At 37.2% G+C, this 24,863-nt stretch overlaps 1 protein-coding gene across 6 annotated transcripts in view; it reads right to left on the minus strand.

Annotated features, from left to right (window-relative positions):
• RELN (reelin) overlaps positions 1-24,863 on the minus strand; it is a 499,001-nt gene that overhangs the window by 234,042 nt on the left and 240,096 nt on the right. For all 6 annotated transcript variants that reach the window (XM_084977353.1, XM_084977355.1, XM_084977351.1 and 3 more), the window contains exons 7-8: positions 13,221-13,317; positions 7,344-7,395 (exon numbers count right to left, since the gene is read on the minus strand). In XM_084977353.1, the coding sequence (XP_084833479.1) occupies positions 7,344-7,395; positions 13,221-13,317 (149 nt within the window). The remainder of the gene's footprint in view (positions 1-7,343; positions 7,396-13,220; positions 13,318-24,863) is intronic.

Here is a 24,863-nt window from a genome sequence, read left to right on the forward strand (position 1 = left end):
TTCTCTCTCTACTTATGAAACGCCATGCCATTTCCAACCACTTTCGGGTGTCCGCCCTGCTGCAGATTTCCTCCCAAGTCCATGGCACAGATGCTTCATCAGATCCCATGTTGGGGAAAACGCAAGGAAGAGAAATACAAAATGTGTCAGGCTTTGCCAGGCTCCCTGCCAAGCATCCCTTGCTTCCCAGGGGTGGAGGCACTAAATTGAGCCCATGTGCTCAGGTCTGGCTCATTTTCTAGGAGACTAATCTTCACCTTCAGCAGTAGGTGTTAGGTAATGTACCTCTTTCCCCCCCAGCAATCTGGAGACTCAGCATTACCACCCTGGTTGCTGTTCGGGCTTTGACCTTGGTCTCAAGGTCTTAGAAGAGCCTCTGCTTTGCTCCCTGAAAGGAACCATCGCTGTAACCTTCCTTGTGTTGCTGACTCTGGGGCGGTACCACACCTGCTCTTGTAAGTCTCCCTCCCAAGTGATAAAGCCCTGCCTTCAGACCTCCCTCATGCCTGGGCTTTCAGACAGCCTGCCCTCTCACTCTCCTCTATGGTATGCATTCTCAGCTGTTTGCTAACAATTCTTGAAGGCTGAGCAGTGTCTTAGAGTTTGCTTTCCCCACAGCGGATGTAGGCACATCCTAAAGAACCCTCTGATAGAAGAATCCTTTATCAAGAGTTGTTAGTTGATAAAAAAAAAAAAAAAAAAATGAAAACTGCTGGCTTAGATGAGGTTTCTAAGATTGTCCAAGGATTTCACCCAGCATGCTCCCTTGCCTCAGCAGTCGAGAAAGGTATAGTATTGAGCTTGGGAACCTCACTGAATCTCCTAACCTATGAATTTAATTCAATTCTGTTTGTTTTTATTTAGTTCTAGTTGTGAGTAAAATTCTGTCCTATAAGCAAAGAGGGATACTTATACAATCCTTAGTCTTCAAGGCACATTTGAGCTATAAAAGGTGAAAGTGGATGAGCGTAAATGGTGAGAGCATAAATCAGTGCAGAGTGAAGTAGGCATCATAAAAATAAATGCAGAGGAAATGAGGACTCAGAGATATCAGGTGTGGCAATGAGATGAGTTTTCATGGAGGAAAGACCATTTAGTCTATATCAACAATCAATTTCTTCTCATCCTACTGTTCACTGTTTCATCCCTTCTACTAGAACAGCTCTTAGAACATATTTATGAATGAATTATTGCTATTTATTTTTAAGCCTCATCAAGGTGAGTGACAATGAATTAAACATTTCAAAAGGGGAATGGCATAGCATCTTTCAAACTATTTTAATTCACATAAAGACTATTCTTTTGTTATCTATTATTATGTTTTAATAATTCAGACATATAATCTCAACAATCTTCACTAGAACCTTAGTAAAATATTATACTATTTCAGAATATTCCCTATTATTACTTAAAATAGGACTTAAGAACTTACGGTGAGGAGATAGATATGAAATATATATTAAGTTCACATAAATTTGTCTTTCAAATAAATACACATTCCCTAAAAAGGAACAGATCAATTCCAGGGTGAAGATGCAGGATAACCTGAATTAAAATCAGTTCCAAACCTTTATTAAACAGATAACACAGAAGTGTTCTAAACATAAATAGTTCAATTTTTGTATTAATGTGGGTTTTTGAAGATCTAAAAATCATCATAAACAAATCTTATTTTAGTATTTTTTATATCTAAGAATCTTACACTCAAATACAACATGAATTTTACCTTAAAAGTGTATGCATTAAGCTAATTTTACCATTAAAATTTTCTAAACTCCTGTTTTTATTTGTATATGTTTTGAGCTCAAGTCACCCAAGATTTTGCTAGTCTCATACTTAGAGAATTCCATGTTTTCAGAAGTTTCACGATTTCCATAATAAATTCCCAAGGGTCTTACTTACCAAAGAAAGTGACTGCTGAAAAAAATACGAGTCTAATTCAGAAATATATCTCAGGAAGTTCACAGAGGAATTGAACAATAATTCCTACCAAGACATGAGAGGGCTCCTATTCTCTCTTCTGAATTAGCTGTTTCAAAGGTTGAGAGCGTTTCTCTATCAAATCAAGTTCTGAGTGATTAAGATAGTTATGCATCAGGCTTGAGGGAAAAACTTCCCTTATAATGAATGCAATATAATACTCTTAAAGAAGCATTTTATTCATTACATCTATTTGAGAGAAAATAATGAATGCCAGGTCTCTTTTCTTTTACAAAGTAATCTTCCAATTCAGCAATGAGTACCTTTAACTTTGTAATTTTCTAGTTTTTATTTTTCAAAATACAACATCAGTAGCTCTCATTTATCTCAGACTCTATTGATTGTTCAACATATAAGAGAATAATGCAGGCCTAAGGACACTTTCATATCTTCATCTGCAAATATAAAACATTTATGAATATAATGCCTTTCCTCTGCTTGAGGTGATTAAAAAAACCAAAAAAGTAGTTAAAAAATAAAATTAAAAAGTGGTTACAAAACCCCAAATCTTTAGGATATTCATAAGTAAAACTCAAAAATAAAAAAAGGTGCTGGAGTTCCCATCGTGGCTCAGTGCTTAACGAATGCGACTAGGAACCATGAGGTTTCGGGTTTGGGTTCGATCCCTGGCCTTGCTCAGTGGGTTAAGGATCTGGCGTTGTAGGTCAAAGACGCGGCTCGGATCCCGCGTTGCTGTGGCTGTGGCATAGGCTGGCGGCTATATCTCCGATTAGACCCCTAGCCTGGGCATCTCCATATGCTGCGGGAGCGACCCTAGAAAAGGCAAAAAGACAAAAATAAATAAATAAATAAATAAATTCCAAGATTCTTAAAAAAAAAAAAAAAAAAAAAAAAGGTGCTAATTCCACAAATTGCAAACAAAAGATACTAGCTAGTTCAAGGATAACAAACTGATAAACCCATGGATATACATTTTTGTCTACTGGCTTCACTACAAGTATAGTTTATTGGTGATTCACTGTTCCTTCTGGGTCATTTTTTCCATTGATTGAGGTCCTCACATCACCTCCCCCAAATCTGCTCTTGGCTAGAAATGTCTGCATGACACCAATTTAGCACTTAGTTACGTAATATTACAGATGTCTCTGTAATAGTTACTTGTCACTCAGGCAAGAAATACTTAGGAGCATCTACTAATTTTGAGTCCCTAGGCTCAGGGCTGAGAAAAGCATAATGGACAAGAGAGACATACCACACCAATCAAGCTATTCTTCACGATACATGTTTTTTAAATACTTTACCTTCCACTCTCATCTGGCCAACAAATTCTATTAATCTGAAAAAAGAGCTGGGCTAAACTGAACAAATGTACTAGTTGACAAGTTCTTGTTGAGCAATTCAGTGCAGATATATATCAAGGGACAAATCCACTCTTAACACAACCAATCTTTCTTAAGAAAGACTGCACACAAATAATCTCTTTTAAGAATTAATTTCATTAGGTGTCTTTATTGCTCAAGAGAGAAAGAGGTCATTTTTCTGAACTCTACTTCCTATTTAAAACTCCCAGCTGCAGTAGATTAACTGTCAGATGGACAGAATTATATGTGACATCGCTCATAGCCACCCTCAGCCAGTACTGTTCTAAGAGGTCACCCAGATGCCCGTTCTATGTTTTGCTGTGTCACTCTCTGTCCACACCTGGAAAAACTTTGTCCTTTCTGGTCATTCAGGTTGTTGGCTTTCTGGGATCCTCCTCTCTAAGAAGCCTTCCTGAACTGTTCTACCCCGCAGGACTGGACAACACGGGGTCACACATCCATCCCTATTTATAGTAATCTGGCAACTCACTAGAATCCAGAAGTTTCAGGCTCTGTAGGCATCCAGATCTTCTACCACACCACAAAGCACTGTAAAAATGTCGTCTCACTTTTTTGTCTTCCCATAGTTAACATTAGCTTAGAAAAGCCTAAATAGACAACAACTACTCAGTGAAAGTGCTATCAGCATTTCGCTTGATCACAGGACCTTGCTTGGGGAAACGGTGTTTGGAGGCATCTGTAAAATAATGATTTGCAAGGGCATCATCTCAAATTGTTCTTCCTGCCCCGGAGGAAATCTAAAGGAAATGGGTAAATGCCCCTAAGGCTACAACCATCAATTCCACAAGTTGAATCTAATGAATCAAGTGTGGATTGTAGCAGATCGATGCCTTAGCACAGAAATGGATACGAGATCTTTCATCGGAATGGAAAAATGAAAAGTTCTTCTAAGAATCTTTCAGGACATCTTTCAAGATGATTTAGCTATTGATAACCTGATAAATTTCAACTTGCATTACTGCGTTTTGAGGATGCTTTAAAATTCATTTCGTTAAGATAACCTGTATACTTATGTGTGTGCATATGTATGTATTTGTATCTATATATTTATACATACATATTATTTATAAAGAGCTGGAATAGAATTAGTGTTAAACATTGGCATGATAGAGTTTGAGTCACTCCTTGTAATTCAAGACATTTCTGTATACATATATCTGAGGTACCTGGGACTCTCTTGGATAATGCATGTGATGTGATTTAAAGTGTTTACAAGAGCAATATAAAAATATCAAGGCAATGATTTATTCAATTGTGGTTATATGTTATGTCCATAATTATGAACATAATTCATCACTGAAGATGTAAATAATGATATAATCTCCTAGAAAATGGTCTATATCACATCTAAATCATCAAGATATATAATGAATATTTAACATCCCAGAGGAACTCCTGAGGAGTGACAAAAAATCTGACTGACCATATTTAACCACATTTTTAGAACTGATTTGGAAATTTCCACAAGACACAAATAAATAAAAATGTTGAATTGTATACATATAGTGTTTTTTATAACACACTCAGTACAATTTTTGAACAGAATACAAATGCAAGGGCTACTTGGCTGCAATTGCTATGTTGGTAGTAGGTTACTGCAGGGCTTGAAAAGCTCAAGATGAATATACACAATTATGACATCTCTGGAATTTGTGTAGTGGCCCAGTCTAGCCCTCACACCGTCCATTTAACAGAACAAAAATATTCCAAGCACTCATAATGAGATCCACAACACCATTCCTGCAAAGTTCTGCCTGCTACACTATCTTTGCCATAAAACACCATGCACCATACAGCCAATGGTTTGCCACAAAATTGTTTCTCGGCTGTCCTAATACTTCTTAGTTCCCAAGAATTTTTATTCTCAAAATGCAGTAAGCAAAGCCCACTGAGCAGTTTTTAACTAAATATTTTGTTTCATTCCCAAACAATGACATGTTAAAATTTCACTTTTGATTCTATACCTGCCACTCAAAAAAAGATTTCTAAGGTTACTTTTTAGTTATAAGATTGAGATACCTTTCTATCCATCCACCCATCCATCTATCCATCCATCCATCCATCCATCCATCCATCCATCCATCCATCCATCTATCCATCCACCCATCCATTTTTTGCAACTCCCTGATTTTGTTAGGCTTCCAATCTTCTAACTTAGGATTCAAATCCATGCTTTTAAAAATACAAGCAATTCTCTGGCCTGCTGGGCTACATCCCTCTGGCTTGTGGAGAAATCAACGGTTCTTATTAAGTCACATTTTTAGGTCCAGTCTCAAGCCTTTGGGCCTGGTGCTTTTTCTGGGCTGTAGGTCCCAGGCACCAAACCCTACATTCTCGGAAAAATATCCCTTCTTGTCCCTCTTTTATCAACTCTATTGTTCATGGCAGGGTATTATTAAAGGGTGAAGCCACGAAGCTATGCCAGCTCCATAGTATATTCTTTTACTATTTTAAAAAAATAGACCTTTTTTTTTTTCCCTTTCAGGAAATATAATTTAATTTGTGCTGGATCTCTGCTTTCTTGAATCAAATTTAAATATAGCAGAATTGTGAGGCATATATTTTAAAGAGGATTCTCTTGTATTCTTTAATTGCATAAAGGTAATATTTGAAATTAATATTCATATAACTACTCAGAATACAGATAAATAAGAAAATCTGGCTTATATTTTATATTAATAGCAAAATGCACTTAAACACATTTGTTCTGGTTGAGAACCTCTAAGTTACAGTTGTCTGTTCTGCTAGAGTTTTAAAAATCTGTTTTTATAGCACCACAACCTTTTAAAAAGGAGGTTTTTTCCTGACTATGAAAGTATTTCATGCTCATTATAGAAAATTTAGGATATACTTGCTAATAGATCAAAGGTAACCCTCCCACCCCAAAAAACCTCATTATTTTGTTTTTGCTAATGCCTTTCTTATGACCACATACAGAATTCTGATTAGTTTTTAAAGTGCTGTAGGTAATGCTATCCATGTGAGAAGAAAAGAATCCAAAGTGTAGTTAGGTCAGGCAGTTTCATCACATACTACCTACAGAAGCTGAACACAGACATTCTGAGGAAAAAGTGATAACCACATGTCTTGAAGAAAATTGCTCTTCAGGACAATTACCACAGTGGGTTGTAAGAGCACTCGTTTGCAGCGAGGGCTAGAAGGCTAGTGAGGGAAACAGTCCCTGCACTAATGATGAATCCCCAGAGTTATGAGGGTGAAGACAGTGGAAATTAGAGGGTGCTGTCCCAGGGGCACAGCTGCCAGCAATCCTCAGGTGATGGGGAGAGGCCAGGAGGTTTCCATGTTATTAAACCAAGACCAAGAAAGCTAGACCCATCTAGAAGGCAGTATCTTCCTTTACCTAGAACTCTCCCTTTGGAACCTTGTACCTGTTATTTATTGATATACACCTTTGAAAATGTGAATAGAAAATAATACAATGGAGCAAAAAACTATAAACAGTAGATCAAGGATACCTTATTTTACTGCATGTTTTGGGTAGGAATTTCTAGCTCTAATACAAAAACATCTAAAAGAAATATTGCCAGATACAGTCATTTTTAACTTTTTGTGTCTGAATTAAACACAGATTATTTATGTCAAACATGAAGCCATTAATTGGTTTCTCTCAGCCACCAATAATTACCCTTTTCACTGCCACTCAGCAAGAGTGCAGGAAACTTAACAGATTTCAATCTTAACCTGAGTAAAATACAACTAGAAAAGTAATTCTGCTGTAACATAGTAATCTAACACATTCAAAATCCCTATGTTTTGGATTTACTTTTATTTTTATATATTCTATTATTTTTAAATACCACTTGCTGCTGGAGAGAAGTGAGAGCAAAATGTGGCATTTAAATTTTTTATTTCACTTTTAAAGTGTTTTAAATTATTTATCCCAGTGTTAAGACTTACTCTTTTCTGAATCTAAAAACATTTGGCACTAAAATCCTGATTGTATGCTATGATTGAAACAAACATTTCGAAGTTAAATGCTTAATGGCTAAAAACACTTACCAATGGAAAACTGGAGGACAGAGGCTGTTGTGGTATTAAGGCCTGTGGTAATCTAGAAAAAGGAATATACCAAAATAAGACAAGACAGAAAGAGAGGAGGAGAAAGAGGTGAAAGATACGGGAGAAGGCGGAATGAAAAGAAAAGGATAGAAACGAATCATAAAAGAGGTTATATTCATCCAGCGGCTAGCTTAGTTCTATCAGTATGTCTGAACACAGATATATTTCGTATTTCTCTGTGAGATCCTCACACAGGCACGCCAAGTACATTTCCCTCAGGTCTGATGAAAACTTTTTTTTAGTGTAATTTACCAGGCACTTAACACAGCCGCCTCCACTCAACCCATACCCTCCCCTCCATCCTCATCAATAGACCTGGGGCACAAGGAGAATGGTATAAAGTGATCAAACAAAAACTGGAACCAAAATTAAGAATAAATGAGAAGAATAAGAATATTTTGAGGAGTTCCTGCTGTGGCGCATTGGAAACAAATCTGACTAGTATCCATGAGGATGCAGGTTTGATCCCTGGCCTTGCTCAGTGGGTCGGGGATCTGGCGTTGCCTTGAGCTGTGGTATAGGTTACAGATGTGGCTCAGATCCCATGATGCTGTGGCTGTGGTGTAGGCTGGCAGCTGCAGCTCTGATTCAACTCTAAGCCTGGGAACTTCCATACACTACGGGTGTGGCCCTAAAAAGCAAACAAAAACAAAAACAAAAAGCAAATAAAAAAACTGAAAAGTAAATAGAATTACAACACATAAGCAGTGTAGGATTTCTTTGGGAGGATGATGAAAATGTTCTAAAATTAACTGTAATGGCTGTATAATTTTGTGAATAAACTAAAATCTTTGAATTGTATACTTTAAATGAACTGTAGAATATGAAGATTATTTATCAATAAAACTGTTACCCCCAAAAAAGTAATCAAATTATGGGCCTAGAAATACGTTCCAACACACTTCTATTATTTTCCCTCAGTTTCATAAAGAAGCATCCTTAGGAGCTCCCATGTGGCTCAGCTGGTTAAGACCCCGACTAGGATCCATGAGGATGTGGGTTCGATCCCTGGCCTCATTCAGGGAGTTAAAGGATCTGGCGTTGCCACAAGTTGCAGCACAGGTTGCAAATGCGGCTTGGATCTTGCATTGCTGTGACTGTGGTGTAGGCTGGCAGCTGTGGCTCCGATTCAACCCCTAGCCTGGGAACCTCTATGTGCCAAGCGTGCAGCCCTAAAAAGAAAAAAAAAAAAGACGCATCCTTAAATAATTGCCCTCCATTCCAAAAAAGGGATGGTACCTTATTTAATTCTAAGTAAATTTAAAAAATTTAAATATTCATTCATTCATTCATTCATTCATTCTATGAAGCAATGACTTTGACCCATACGTGCTCAAGTGAGATGAGAAGTAAGGTTTTCATTTTCAGTGACTCTCTTTCTGGGTTTCTGACCCCACAAGCTAAGGTATAGGATACCTCCCACGACTACACCCTATAAAACAGAAAGTGTATAACTGTGTTTTCAACGTGGCAGAAGCAGCTGACTTCTTAAATGTCCTAATAACATCCTTAGATGAAATGGAGTCCACACTGCAGAAGGGTCAAGAGACACCCAGTTCATGAATCCCCATGGGAAGTGGTGGACAAACAGTGACTAAGCTCCTTGTTCTGCCAGAATTCACTGAAATGTGAATATTAAAAGATAAAACTGTGCTTCTCGTCTCTACAGCACAATTTGGAAAGATGAATGAACATGTGTTTTAAATACAGGGCTTTAAAATTCATGAAGAAGAAAAAAAGGTAACAGAGGAGAGGGCAAGAGAGACATTTCACAAGTTGTCTAGAGATCTGTATGGTTTGCAACTCCTAATTGATTTTAAACAGCAAAAATCACTGGTATCAGGATGTCAGAGGAAATCCTTTATTTAAATCTCTCATAAAGATTATCTAAGAGAAAACTGGCCCTCCATGCCCAGAACTCTGTTTCCTACTCCCTTTCCCTCCAGAGTCATTAGAGGAAAATGCACCAATAGAATTTTTAAAAAAATAACAAGGATATTAGTTCCTTTTCAAGATTCCATTGAAAGAGATTGTCAGATATTTGGTCCATTATAGGAAATTCTTATATTTGATCCTGTCCAACCCCTTTCAACATGGGCCAAATATGTTCAAGGACATGTAGGACAGATCAAATTTCAAGGACCTTTTGGTATGGACCAAATGTCTCATGAATATTTTGGACAGAACCAAATGTCCTACAGGGTTAAAAGAAATCTGTTTCTTCTTCTTTTTTTTCCCATAGCTTATAGAGTAAGTTCAACTACTTATCCTCATGGATTTCCACTTGGAAATTTTGATCTTTAAAGTCCAAAGAGGCACATGAAAAATTTTAAATTTTTTCACCAAAATTGAATAAATGCTATTTCCCCTCTGATTTTATGTAACTGAGTAGATTCACAGATGAGTTATGAAATACTCTTCAATATATGTTCTTTGAAACAAAGATATCATGTAAGTTAAAAGCACCATAGTTACTGCTATTGCTAATGCATTAAATATACCAGAGAATTTTAGATATTTATCCTGGGGGTGTAATAAATGATGTTTCTGTCACCTGGGTGATCAAGTTTCACAGCTGTGATCTCTGCTAGCAAACAAGTCGCTTGAAATAGTGCCACATTTCAAATTTCATGTGCTAAATGCAAGTGACCCTAGCTTTTGATTAGTCATTGATTTCACATTTTTTTTTTTTTTCCCTTCGCCATGTAAGCTAAGGAATGGCAGAATGGTTGACTCTCATTCCTTTATCTTTATCCATTTAGTTTACTAATAAAATTGTCAGTTATAAGAAAGAATAGGAAAGATGAAGAGAAAAAAAATGAGAAAGCATTGTCTCCAAAACCATCCACTTAACATTTGCACTTGAGTATTATAAGTTATTTATTATTCTTGAGTTCAAATACATAATTTGAGTCTTCCAAGTTACTTTTTTTACATCAGACATTATGAAAGCTAAAGGAACTCTTTAAGATATTTTGATAAATATATAGCAACTATGAATGCCTGAAACCAAATCCTACTGCTTTAAAATTATTACACTTCAAACTATAGAAAATTTAGTATGCTCACTAAATGAATCTGAAGAATACACTGTAGGCTGATGCTGTTCATTTTGTACCTCTTCCCTGCAACTTTTTAGTGGATTTGATCCTGTATTAGTCCAAACTCCTTCCTGTAACAAACATGCATTTCCAAAGATGTGAGAATAACTCAGTAATTAATTTTTTTAAAGTAGAGAGTAACATAATTAATTTTGTTTTAAGCTCTGAGAGAGCATATTTTCTCCTAAAGGGGTAGGTAAACGAATTCCTCATTACATTCATTTCAGACTAGCAAAATGAATGCAGTTAGGTGTTACTCCTTCAAGTATGGAGACTTTACTGAGGTAATGAAATGTGTGAGAGCAGTGGAAACAGATATGCATGGTGCGTCCAGGTGGTCCCAGAAACCACCTCTCACTGGCTTTAGCTTGTAGTGAAATGAAGTGGCCACTTGGCTAAATTCACAAAATGGAAATGCTCTTTCAGGTATTTTAAAAGATAAAGCATTAGCCTACTAGGGTTCTTTGCCTGTGGTTCTTTGTTTGATGACTTCAGTAAGAACGGGATTTATAAAAAAGTTAAGAAAGCATTTTATTTATTTATTTATTTATTTATTTATTTGTCTTTTTGTCTTTTCTAGGGCTCCACTTGCAGGTTCCCAGGCTAGGGGGCTAATCGGTATTTTTCAAAAAGTGATGTTTGGGGGCTGATAATTTTCATCGGTTCTCTCGCACAATCCGGTTTTTTAACTGGATTCAATTTTGAAGTGCCATGCAAATGTCTGAATATTAGTGGACAACAGCATGTTAGCTGACAACCGAATTCATCACTTTTCTTTCAATTGACCTTTCTTTTGTAAACATAACTTGGATAAACTATATATTTTTGCTCCTGGGACACCAATTCAGATGGAAAATTAGAGGTTGCTCATGCGTAAAATGTAGATGCCATCTCTATCTTTGTTCAGACTCCCTCTGAATCTACAGCACAATTCATCTTAGGGAACTACTTATGATGTAAATATAAATCTGTTATATGGTTTTCCTTTCTTGGATGAAATGATTATTTTAAATATTTTCATTTTGAGTTGAAATGCTCATCTCACACCAATTATATAATACAATTCAAAACTAGCCCACTGGGTATATGAACGCTAATGTGAAATAAGTTGGGATACAGTGATTCCATCACGATTAAATATACATGGGATCAAATAAACTAGATATTTTAGTTTCTATGCTACAGAAATATGAATTTTGGCACTATATTCTTAGATACGTTTATTTGCTATTAATCAGTAGAAACAAAAAAGAATTTAGTCAAGTATTTTCAGAAATGTTAGAGTGGGAGAACATTCTAAAATAGGTATTTATTCTAAGCTCAATTAACTACGACAAAAATTTAATTTTGTTTTAAGGTTTATAGATAATTAATTCAGTCATGGTACATTATTTAAGATGTACTAGTGGATCTATTTTTTTACACATTTGTCTGCAGGAATAACACCTTGTAAGACTTGAATTATGAGCATCTATTATTTTAATTTGCATCCAATTAATTCTGTTTGTGTTCTAATTTCAACTAAAAACTCTTCAATTTATCAATGTTCTGAAGCTCATATCTTTAATAAATTAAATTTATCTACTGCCATGAAAGGGGTATTCAAGCAGCATAAAATAAGAACCATGTTATAAAAATTAATTGACTTTTACAATTTGATAACTAAATCTTCTTTTAATTGCCTAGTTAGGTTTTTTCCCCCCTTTTACTGTGGAAGCCAATCTTTAGGCCACTTTTAAATTTAATGAATTCGAAACATAATACAATACGTGATGGAGGGGTGAAAAATGCAACTTGCTATTAAAAGTCCCATGATAAGGAAGGTGTGGGAGAAAAAAGGAAAGGAAGCCTTGAAGCTCAGGTTGAAAAGCAGGTAGTCAAAGCATAAGAGATGTTGCAAGAAAAAAATTAGGCACAAAGAAACTGAGCAAAGAGGGTAATATAACAATTGCTTTTATGTCCTTTTTCAAGAATGTGAAATCAATGTAGCCTTCGTGCCAGAAGGAATTACCAAGTAACAATGAAAGGCTCACTAGCCACATGCTGATGGCTAGTGGTTTCATTGCTTTCAATTTAGAATGGTCATGCTTCATTTTACATATGATCTAAGACCTTATCTTTGGCTATCAAAGTCTAATAATCTAACTAAAAGGGAAGTAACCCATTACTGAACAATTTGGAATAAACCAATTTTTTTAAAAAAAAAAACTAGCTCATTCAGTGTGCTCTTTCACTTTTAAAAAATCATTGAATTTTTTTCTGTGGTTAGGAAACAAAATTTTAAAATAATATGATAAAATTGCTCATCTAACATTTTTGGTTGCAAGGTGAAAATAAGAGGTGTAAAAGTAAAGCTTTATATAAGAACTTTTAAGCCATAAGTTATTAGGTACAATATATACATGTGTCATATATGTCATATGTCACACATATCATACTCATTTTTTAAAAGTGATGTAATCATAATGATGCACCATGTTTAATGAGAGCCACTGATGCTGCCAATTGTATTACTGAATTCTTTATTTTTCACATTTAAATATAAATGACAGAAGCACTGCTCTTAATTTTTAAATACTTGCAATAGGATTCATAATATAAGTGGTCCTGCAAATTTTCATCTCAACTGGAAAAGCATAAGAGATCCTTTTGTTTGACGAAAAGCTCACTAACAACAATGTATTTGGAGTAACGTACATAAACAGCACATACTTACCAATTCTCTTGGACCATATGGCTCACAGAAGGTGACAGCATTGCCGTGCATAATTGCACCACACTGTTCTCCAGTCTCACAGTTGTTACATTCAGCCCTGTGGGAACACAGAACACAACTTCAGTCTGTAAACTAAGTAGCACAAACTGGTTTATCACTCAGGTAAAGAAAGATATTACTGCTATTGTTATTCAGTGGAAATCTACATTTTGAAGAAGGTAACAGTATTTCTGCATTGTGACATGTTAAGGAAACATTAAAAACAGAAAGACAAACTTCAATCCCAGTTCTTTCAGTTATCTGCAGCGGTGGACAAGTTACTTAACCTCCCAAAGTTCCTGTTTCCTCAACTGTAAAATGAGGAAAATAACACTGAGCTAAAGATCACACAATTAGCATGAGGATTAAATGAGAGAGTGTATATAAAACACAGAGTACAGAATCCATCTCCTAGTAGGCACTTAATAATGGCAGCTGGTATTATTAAATCATTACATAATATATACTGTACCAATACAAGGATGTTTGCTATTTTAAAAATAAGCAAAGTAATATAAACTTAAATAATGAACTAAAAAACTATATCTTTGCAATCCAAAGGTGTTTTTACAAGTTTTAAACCTTTCTTTTTTTCTTTTTTTTTCTTTTTTTTGTCTTTCTGTCTTCTCTAGAGGCGCACCTGCAGCATATGGAGGTTCCCAGGCTAGGGGTCAAATGGGAGCTGTAGCTGCCGGCCCACACCACAGCCAGACCAAAGTGGAATCTGAGCCATGTCTGCGACCTACACCACAGCTCTCGGCAATGCCAGATCCTTAACCCACTGAGCAAGGCCAGAGATCAAACCCGCAACCTCATGGTGCCTAGTTGGATTCATTTCCACTGCACCATGATGAAAACTCCTAAACCTTTTTCTTTTGAGTTATATTTAAATGTTCAAAATAACTGTCTTCAAACAGATTTGCATGTCTAGAAAATTTTCCATTCGAAAAACAATGGAATCAGATTGTATTTAATCTACATGGTAATATGAAATAAAGTCTAATTCAAGCAAATTTTGGATACTGAGTTAACTGAAAATAATTTAATTGTTGTTTTCTTTATTATTATGAAGTGAAGTGGCTAACAAAACCTTAGGACAAGATCTCAAAAATAAATATATTCATGCCTTTAGTATAAATTTACAATATGAATATTGTACTCTTGCATATTTATAATAACACTTATAATGCTCTGCATCATGATACTTCAACCTACAATTATTACATGTAGAAAGAAAGAGCTATATTTCCTCTCTCTGAGCCTCAAAGCTCACGAGAGGTTGTCATGCAGAAATGACATTTTCAAAGACATTCACATTTCAGGTGCCAAACATTGTGGAAAGGGTACCATGCCCTTTGTTTTTGGAGATCATTGAATCAGGCCTTTTCGGCTGTTTGATAATTTCAGAGAAAGAAGCAGGATGTACTACTGAAGTAGGAAGAAGTGAAAAGATATCACGTAACTCGTAAAGCCAAGAGGCAGAAGCACAATAAGTAAAAATGTGGCAAATAAATATAAGTATTTCCTATACGTGCACTGCATGGAAAAAATGATTGGTGTTATTCTAATCTTTTGAGTGGTGTTCCCACACAAAGGTGATCAATCAAGAACCTTTGAGTTTTTAAGAATAAACAGAGAACAACTTCTGATGTGGAATTTAAAAAGGTAGTATCTCAAATCTTAGCAGGAGATTTAAACTTTCTCTTGATTACTACAAAACGAGATTCTAATAAATCATCCTTGACATGAGAAAAGACATAGTAGTAACTTCATAAGGGCAGCAAGCATGTCTTTTGTTTACTATTTTATTCCTGGCACATTGCATTCCATAAATATTTGCTGAATGAATGAATAAATATAAGACAACTTCATAAAAAAAAAAACAAACTATTATTAAGGCCCAAGGTCTAAAAGCACTTCAAATAGAGCCTGGCACACAGGAAGCATGATGTAAGTGTTAGCCTAAATATTAGCTATCATTATTATTATGGATTTCCACCATTTTCATCCAGAACTCGTAGATGAGGATTATTTGGTCTGCAAAGCCATTGTCAAATGGCTTGAGAGAAACAATAACTTTTTTTTTTTTTTTTTTTTTTACGGGCCAGACCTACAGCATTTGGAAGTTCCTAGGCTAGGGGTCAAATTGGAGCTGCAGCTGCCGGCCTACACAGCAGCCACAGCAATGCTGGATCCAAGCTGCATCTACAACCTATACCACAGGTCACAACAATGCAGGATCCTTAACCCACTGAGTGGGGCCAAGGATCAAACCCGCATTCTCGTGGACACTAGTTGGGTTTGTTACTGCTGAGCCACAATGGAAACTCCAGAAACAAACTTTGGCAGAGAGAAATTAAAAGAATGTCCAACTCTCACAATGACTATCTGCCATTTTTCTGCAGTAACTCTAAACTAAAAGCATCATTGTAGATGTGAAGTCTGAGGCCTGATATTTGAATTCTCATAGCATCGTTCTATCTATAAAAACTGATTAGCACTCCCCAAACCAACTGTATATCAGAAAAATATTATCTGTATAAAAAACATGTATTACAGGTCCCCATCCCCCATAGTTTTGTTGATTAAATGGGATTCAGGTGCAGCCCAGATATCTATATTGTTGAGAGGTGATTCTGGCATAGGTAGCTTACAGCCTAGCATCAGGGAAACAGTGAGTAGACCACAGCTCTTTGATATGTTTGGAGAGCCACTTCTATTTTGTGGAATATCAGGAGTTAAAAAGACAGGAAACACAAGAAAAAGGTAAACAGATAGAATCTTCTTCCCATTTTGTTCAACAACCCATCTGGACCTTTCTCTTCCTTGTTGTGCTTTATAGCTCCAGAAACTTAAAATTTACAAAGGCATTGGTGCCCTGCTGAAACATAAAGATTTAGATTATCAGGTGGGTTGTTGCTACCAGGAGGTACAACAGCTTCACCTCGGATTGATGAAACAAATCCATCAGCTTCCTGTCAAGATCTTTTAAATGTCCTTTGCTTGAATTTCTCACAATCTGACTGGGTTTGTCAACATGATTTACTGTAATTTATTTTGAAAGCCCATCCCTCTGCATGGTCAAATCCAACTCACTCTTAGCTGCCAATGGTGCTATCTATTCATTTATCATTCATTAATTGATTTTGTAATTAACAAACATGGGTTGAGAACCTACAGACATTGTGATGAGCTTTAGTGGTACAAAGACCAATGAAACAGTATCATTTTCTTCCAGAAGTTTATGTTCCAGAAGGAAAGGCAGAGAAACAAGCACACATTTACAATATAGGGCACCCATGCAAAGATAGCTAATTATTACATTCTATTATGTGCCAGATAGTCTAAAGCCCTAAACCTCTCTATAGGATATTATCAGTGTTCTCATTTCACTAATAAAAAAAAAAAAAAAACTAAGCTTTGGGAGTTTCCAAAACTAAGCTTTGTGGCACAGTGGAAATGAATCTGACTAGGATTCATGAGGACCCACTGGCCTCACTCAGTGGGTTAAGGATCTGGCATTGCTGTGAATTGTGGTATATAGGTAACAGACAAGCAGCTCGGATCTAGCTTTCCTGTAGCTGTGGTGTAGCCCAACAGCTACAGGTCCAATTTGACTCCTAGCATGGAAACCTTGATATGCCATGAGTGCAGCACTAAAAACCACAAAAAAAAAAAAAGAAAAAAAAAAAAGAAAAGGAAAGAAAAGAAAAGAAAAGAAATAAAACTAAACTTTGGAGACATTAAGCACTTGCTCAAATCGCACAGCTGAAAGGCTGAAGAGTTTAATTTGGACCCAAGACTAGCTAATTCCAACACCCATTACGTTTTCTATAGCTCCTCAACTCCTTCTAACAGGAGTACACTGTGGTTGTGATGGTACCTAACTTAGACTGAGGAGGGAAAGGAAAGCTGGCCCCAGGATGGCTCCGAATGAGAAAAAGTTACCCAAAAAAGGAAGAAAGGAGAGGGTATGATAGGGCCCAGGGAAGGCAGAGATTATGACACACAAATAGAATTGCTCCATCAATGTGTTAGTATGGCTAGAACAACACTGGTACATGAAGAAGGGTAGCAAAGAATGGGGCTGGAAAGTGGGAGCCAGTTCATGGTTCATCAAGCGAAGGGTACAACACCCGGAGCTCCACAAACAATGCTCGACTAATTCATATAAACCCCATTCTATTTTTGTCTACATTTAGTAGATGCTAAAACTGAGACTCAGAGATGTTAAATGATTGTCCAAGGTTACACGGCTTGTAAGTTTTAGAATTGAATTTTAAACGCCTACTGTTCTGTTTCCAAAGTCATGAAACAATCCAACTTTTAGGAAAATTGCTCTAGCAAATGCTGGATTAGAGGTAGAAAAGACAGGACTACCACTATAATACAAGCAGGACACACTAGCGCCTTGAAATAACATAGAGACGGAGAAAAGTGGGCATACTTTACAGTCTCACTTTTCGATGAAAACATTATATAATTTTCAACTTTCTATATTAAAAATAAAAAGGAATAGGTTAAAATAATTTTAATAATGATTTATTTAATCCAATACACTCAAATTGTATTTTAACATGTAGTTATACAAAATTATTAATGATATAGATTATTAATAGCTCTATGTGGCCAGTGGCTGCCATGCAGGACAGCTCAATTCTAGTGAATTACAGGGCTTGCAAACTGACTGCTCTCTGGTTATGCTGGCAATTGGAGATGACCAGCTGACAATGAGTCCATGCATTTGAACTTCAGGAAAAGGGGGTCAGCACTCTTATGACTGAAAATATGGTTGGAATCACGGGGTGCATATGATTTAAAATAAGGTTGGATTCACAGGGTGCATATCATTAAGAGAAGAGGTCCAAGAGCAGATGCCTGGGGAACAATCATATGCCCTTAGTCTGGCTTCTAGAAAGCTCCAGACCCTTTGGTGTGAATCACCTCCGTCTATCTCTGCGTACTTTTTCCATGATTACTGGCAGCAGGTTCATTTCTGTTCATGTTCCTAACAATCTCTGCTGCCTATCAAGGTGACTTCTCTCACAGTGAATCATAACATGACCTTTCTCATATTTTTTCTACCATGAAAGTTAAGCCTTGTACAACTACACAAATGAATGCCATTATCATGAAAGAGAAGATAAACTACAATGAGCCTGATGGAGACCAAATAGTACAAAGGGCAATGAGGGGTCATGCCTTCTCAGAAGGAAAGAGTGATCCATGTCAGAAAGACAGGTGAGTTTTAAAAACCTTCGGATGCAAATAGGCATCCAAATTTCAAGAAAAGTAATTTGTGGCTCATCCCAGAAATTAAACAATGCCTAAGTGCTCTAAGAGCCTGAGTTCTAACCTCCTCTTCTTTCTCAGTAGGTCCCTGTATCTAACAATTACAGGGTGAGTAGCGTTAGTTAGGTACTTAACCCACTAGAGTGAGTTAGGTGCTTTCTGGGAAGAATATCAGTAGTCTAAAACCCTACTGCTCCCTTATGGAAAAGTTCATGAGCTCTTAAAAACAGGGGTTCAAACTGCTGGATAATGAGCAGTGCAATTTCCATCAGGCCCAGAACAACAACAACAAAAATGCACTGCTTATTACACACATTTAAACTATGGCCTCACAACTGAATTTTCTGAGGAAAATGGTGGATCCTCTAAAGTTAGGTAAAATATTCTTCAGAGATTTGTGGGAAAGAGGACATTTTAAATAATCCCAATTAAACAGGCTTTTGTTTTTCAACTTAAAAAGGAAGGTGACTTCCCAGGCTAGGGATTAGAAATGAACTGCTTAAGAGCAGAAGCAATACTGAATATCTCTAAGCTATAAAACCTTCCCCCCCCTTTCTTTTTCCCAATAGGAAAGATAGAACATAAGAATCTGACAAATATCACGGCACATCGTATGAATCACCCACTTCAAAATATATTCTGCCATGAACAGTATGATTAAAGACATTTTAAGGGAAATGCTAGCTATCCCCAAAGACCATGCACAGCCTGAATTTATTAAGCCCTCTTTAAACCTATTTATCATATGCTTAGGTTCCACATGAATCTTACCCATTACTACAGTTCACAGATCATTGGTCCTTCAAGTTAGAGGACATCTGAGGTATCACTGAGTCTCATCATCCTCTCATTTTAGAAATGATAGATCAGGACTACAAGTCAGATTCCCTGACTCTTTGTTCAACATTCCTCCCACTCCATGCTAATGCAGCCAATAAGAGAAAAGAACTCCAATTCTACGAAGACAATGTACATTTCAAAAATATTTGGCATCATTTTTACTGTCAGAGTTGATTTTGAAAAGCCCTATGTCTTTTCTTAAGAGTCCTTTTTTTTTCATTTACAAGATAAAGGATTTTGTTTCGCTAATGAAAATGTACAAAAATAAGAGAAACGTCATGGGTTTCAAAGAAAATGTTCAGAATGAACTCACTGAACTGAAGCCCATAATGAAATTCAATAGTCTTTTGGGTTTGTACATCTTTAGAGAATTCATCCCTATTTTATATACACACTATCACAGTGTCCTTTCTTCACTAATAAAAACATAAAGGCATCACTAAGGATGCAGGCAGGTACTTGTTGACCAACACATCCAGGGTCAAACTGTAAACATAAATGAAAAAGAAATGCTTTGAACCAAGATTTGTTTTTCAGTCTAACAAGCTCCTTGGCAGTTTGAAACTTGTTATTTTGGTGTCAATTCCACATCTTTGTTTTTTATCATTTAGGTGACTTTTTTGTTTGTTTAGGAATTATGCATGGTGTGCATTTGTGCTGTAGAGAGCACATTTCTAAAGGTTTAATTTTTTGTTTGTTTTTTTGGGATATTTTGCTTTTTTTTAGTGCCACACCCACAGCGTATGGAAGTTCCCAGGCCAGGGGTTGAATTGGAGCTGCAGCTGAGGACCTATGCCAGAGCCACAGCAATGCCAGATCCGAGCCACATCTGAGACCTACGCCACAGCTCACTACAATGCTGGGTCCGTAAGACACAAAGGGGGGTCAGGGATCAAACACTTGCATCCTCATGGACAGTATTTGGGTTTGTTACCACTGAGCCACAGTGGAAACTCCTATCATTATGTTTTTAATCCTGACTTTAAAATTATTAGGCTAGAAACACACCAAACTCCCCTGTATAGTAGGTGCAGAGGAAGCTGGAGTTAAATATCTCTGGAGTGTGGGTTCACCGCGTCCTGCTGTGACTCACACAGGACTCTGAGGACACAGGAAGGAGGAGGAGGATTAATGAGAAAACTGGGCTCCTTCACACAACCAGAGATTTATGAATGATTGGTGGTGACATCATCCTGATAACAATAAATAAATAATTGAAATATTGTTTTCTCGAGAGCAGTCTAATTACATGGCTCATTCCTCTCTTTAGATCAGAGTGGAATCACTCAGGCTGTAGTCAAGCACTTTGCTGAAACAAGTTAATCACCTGGAAACTCAGTGACAATCAGTTATCATCAAATTCTCATTTGAGATACATGCCATTTGTCCCCAAGACCGAGGACATCATATTATCTGTCCATAATTTATGGCCTCTGAAGGCATCAGTGTCTGGGACTCAGCCCCAGACAAAGCAAACTGACACCCTGTGAGTCAGGATTATCTATTCACCAGCATTGCTGAATGGTGATATTAAAATAATTTACATATTTGATCTGATGATAAAAAGTACTTTAAAAATGGAAAAAGAGAAAGAGAAACCTCTTGTAATTTCCTGACCCGAAGATAACAAGTCTCTTCCTCCGGTATGGCTCACAGTGCACGTGCTGACAGCATCTGATGGAGCTTGCAAGGCAAGGCCAGAACAGGGACGCTGAACCCATCCAAGTAATTAGGGCCCTGCTGGCCATTTGGGAGCTGGCAGTCAGCTGACTTCTGGAGACACTGGAGCTCCCTGTACATTCCATTCAAACCTCTACAATCAGAACACTCAACTTTTGACCATATTGCATAACAGAGAAACAATGTTTTAATAGTAAAAAGACATGACTACTAACTTGTAAAAGATCAAGCTTAAAAAAAAAAAACCTCATAAAATCCTCTTCTCCTTGTAAATGTGGAATATTTTTAGAAAAACAGCAAGGAAAGTTCACTCTATAAGACTGGGAATAATATCACCTTCAACGATGTCATACCTTTTTCTAAGGAGCTAACACATGCTCTAAATGTGAAAATGACAAACTCCATTTATAGCTCATTCTTCCTCATTACTTCTCACTGAGGAAGGTAAGAGAACTCTTGCTATTTCACCAGGGAGTTTAAAAATTTGATCTCTCCTTTGTTAACAGGTACAATGACAAATATTATTTGGGTTAAAAATAACCCTTCTAATATACCCTCCTATTGCACTGAATTCCACTACATGCTGCTTGAGGAAATATTTTCTCACTTGTTTCAAATGTACTTGACATTTAATTCCATTGAGTGAATTCTTATTTCTGTCATCTAAAACAAGGATTAAAAGCAGGAAATAATAAGCCTCCAGATTCACACCCTCTTTTATTAGTAGGACACCTCCTGGTTAACCTTTCTATTGTAGATGCAGTTTTCCCCAGAGCAATTATGTTGTGCTAAGAGGAAGGAGGGGGAGGAAGCAGAAGAGGAAGGTCAGAGGAGAGTTTTATAGTAAGAGAAAAAAGTTATTAACAAAAGAGGAGAAAGAGTGAGAGAGAGAGAGAGAGAGAGAGTAGAAAGGGGTGAATTCAAGAGGGAGGAGACGAGAGAAAGTAGAAAAAGATGCACATAGGGTCAGAATACTGGACTATTAAATCTACAAGTCAAATTATAATTCCACAACCCCAAAATACAATGACATATGACAGGTTCTGGCAAAGGTATGTCATCACAGGAAATACTTATTTTGCTTGACTTTTCTTATCTGTTCTCGATCCCCCTTAGTTGCCTGCTCTTCTAAAACTCTAAGGTGTATATTCGATGTTACATGGATGAGCCTGTTAGGGGATGTGTCTTCCAAGTGATCATGCCCCCGGCAAACCCCCTGCAAGGCCTTTAGCTGTGCTGTGGAGGCTTTGATGTCCACGGCGAGTGCTTCTCTTCACCCAGAATTGTCTTCCAGGCTCACTGCCCACAGGCCAGCTGGACATGAAGTGAAATGGATGCAGTTTTTTTCCCAATGATACTGTTCATCAGACTGACTTTGGTCTGATTACCTGGAAATTCCATTTACACTGTGGTTCTCACACTTGTTTATTAACTGGAGCCCCCTCTCTTTTTGTTTTCCAGGGGCCCCCAAGATGCTAAGGAACTTAAGGCAGTTTTATTGCTCACTTGACCCCTTTTCTGTTATGGACTAAACTCTAACTGCTGAATAAATAAAGCTCCAGCTAGAATAACCCACCCTCCCATGTTAAAATTTCAGTCTTCTAAAAGTCTTTGTTCAGACAATTATTTTTCAGAAAGAAAAAAAACTTCAATAAGCCAAACTGTCCATCTTGTTTCTCCATTTCGGAATCGTTGCTCCCATAAATTGATATTTTCACAAGAATAACAGAGGCAGCTGACCTCAATTTCTCTGGTCTTACAGTACGATCTTTTACATATATAAGCAGAAGGGTTCTAGTCTTTTCTTGATTCAGGCAATGCTAGGGCATGCCGGCCACAGCTCTACCTTCCCTAGCTGTAAAGAGGGGGGCTTTCTGTATGACGAGCCAACTGACAAAGGTTTCCATGTGCCCTAGCATCCGAGACAGCTTCATTTGCAGCTTGCTTCTTGATGTCTCATATCCCTGTTGGCATCACAACTTACTCATCTAAGATGCTTCTTCTGACGAATGACTCTTGTTCTTCCCTGATCTCTGCTGACTAGGGCATCTCTGCTATTATTATGGTGCTGGAGGGGAAACATCTGCTGTCTTCTAGTTCCCATTTATCACCATGTTTTCTAACAGTCCCACATTTCCCACTAGAACATCAGAGCCTAGTGACACTGCAGCTCTGGATGCTTTCTGTGATCTTTGGAAAAACAAGCATTAAAGGGATAACCTGTTCAGCAAAACAAAGATCCCTTCTTGGCTCTGTAATTGCTTAGAGGCTGAAGACACTTAAGAAAACTTAAACTGATTTTAAAAATTTATTCACTTTTTAGTTGCTTTAACTCTCTCTCTGTAGTCTTTGTAATTCCAAGTTATAACTCAGAAATCTCCTATTTCTTGACTTTTCTCATTGTTATTCTTATTAGTATTGGAATTTTTTATGGAGGTAAATGTGCACACAGTGAAATAGATGGATCTCAAGTTTTGAAAAAGGTACACATCTACGTAACCCATGCTCTCACAAGATTATATATAATACATGAATGACCCCAGAAATTTCCTCATGCCCATGTCCAGTCAATTCCCCATCCCTAAAATAATCATTCATTTACTTGCTAGCACTTGAGCTAATTTTGCCTATTCTAGATTTCATATGAGTTCTCATAAGAACTATTCTGGGCCTGGCTTCTTTCCTTCGACATGATATTTTTGAAATCCAACCATGTTGTTTCAACTATCAGTAATTCATTCCTTTTGATTGCTGAGTAGTTGTCCACTGTATGAATGTATCATGCTATTTATCCATCCTCCTGTTGATGAGTATGTGGAATGTTCCCAGTTTGAGGCTATTAGATATATTTCTTTTTAATAAAAAAATCAGATTTCTCTCCATTTATATGAAATGCCAGCCATGTGTATATCACACTACAGTAGTTAATTCATAAAAAGGAATTACAAAAGTGCAGTTGAGACACAAGTAGTAGATGCTTAATAGAAATGCTGAGGTAAAGCATATTTTTAGGTCCTTACTTTCCTTCTAAAGGTTCTTCTTCCTACCTTTTTTCCCTTTTTTTTTTTTTTTTGGTTGGAGGGCTGTCTTTATATGAACAAGACCTTACCGATCCCTCCATTATCAGGAGTGTGATTGTACTGAACACATTTGACGACAGGGAACTGATAGCAGAGCCGATAAACTGGTGTTGCTCTATCCACACTCTTTCGTCCCCTTGAGTTCAATGGCCCATTTGAACTGAAGAAGTTACTGTTGTGGTTCAGAGGTCTACTTGCCTGTGGTCCAGTTTAAGGACCAAGCCAAAGAGGAGAAGCCTCAGTCTCATCAAGCCTGAGGCACCACTATATTCCCATGATGGGTTTTTGATGTTCTCTTTGCTTGTAACTTTACTTATCTTTCATTCATCAAAGCAAAAGGGAGTGGGATGAATGGGGAATTTGGGATTAGTAGATGCAAACTATTACATTTAGAATGGATAAGCAATGAGGTCTCACTGTACAGCACAGGGAACTATACCCAGTCTCTTGGGATAGACCATGATGGAAGACAATATAGGAAAGGGAATGTGTGTGTGTGTGTGTGTGTGTGTGTGTGTGTGTGTATGACTGGCTCACTCTGCTCTTCTCTGCATCTCAAGGAGGCAGAAGGACCATCGCGGCATTCCAGCACAGAAGAGCATCACAGATACCCACGGCCCAGGTCCAGGAGCAGCAGACCAGTTTATAGGCACTCCAGCAGGGCTCAAACCAGAGCCACTGCCCTGAAGGAATGGTTAGTACAGGTGTGAAG

The sequence above is a fragment of the Sus scrofa genome, chromosome 9 (genome assembly GCF_054392235.1).
Source record: "Sus scrofa isolate SSC_HxYL_T2T_F1_AM1 chromosome 9, Sscrofa_HxYL_maternal_Yorkshire_Landrace_v2.0, whole genome shotgun sequence".
Classification (NCBI taxonomy): domain Eukaryota; kingdom Metazoa; phylum Chordata; class Mammalia; order Artiodactyla; family Suidae; genus Sus; species Sus scrofa.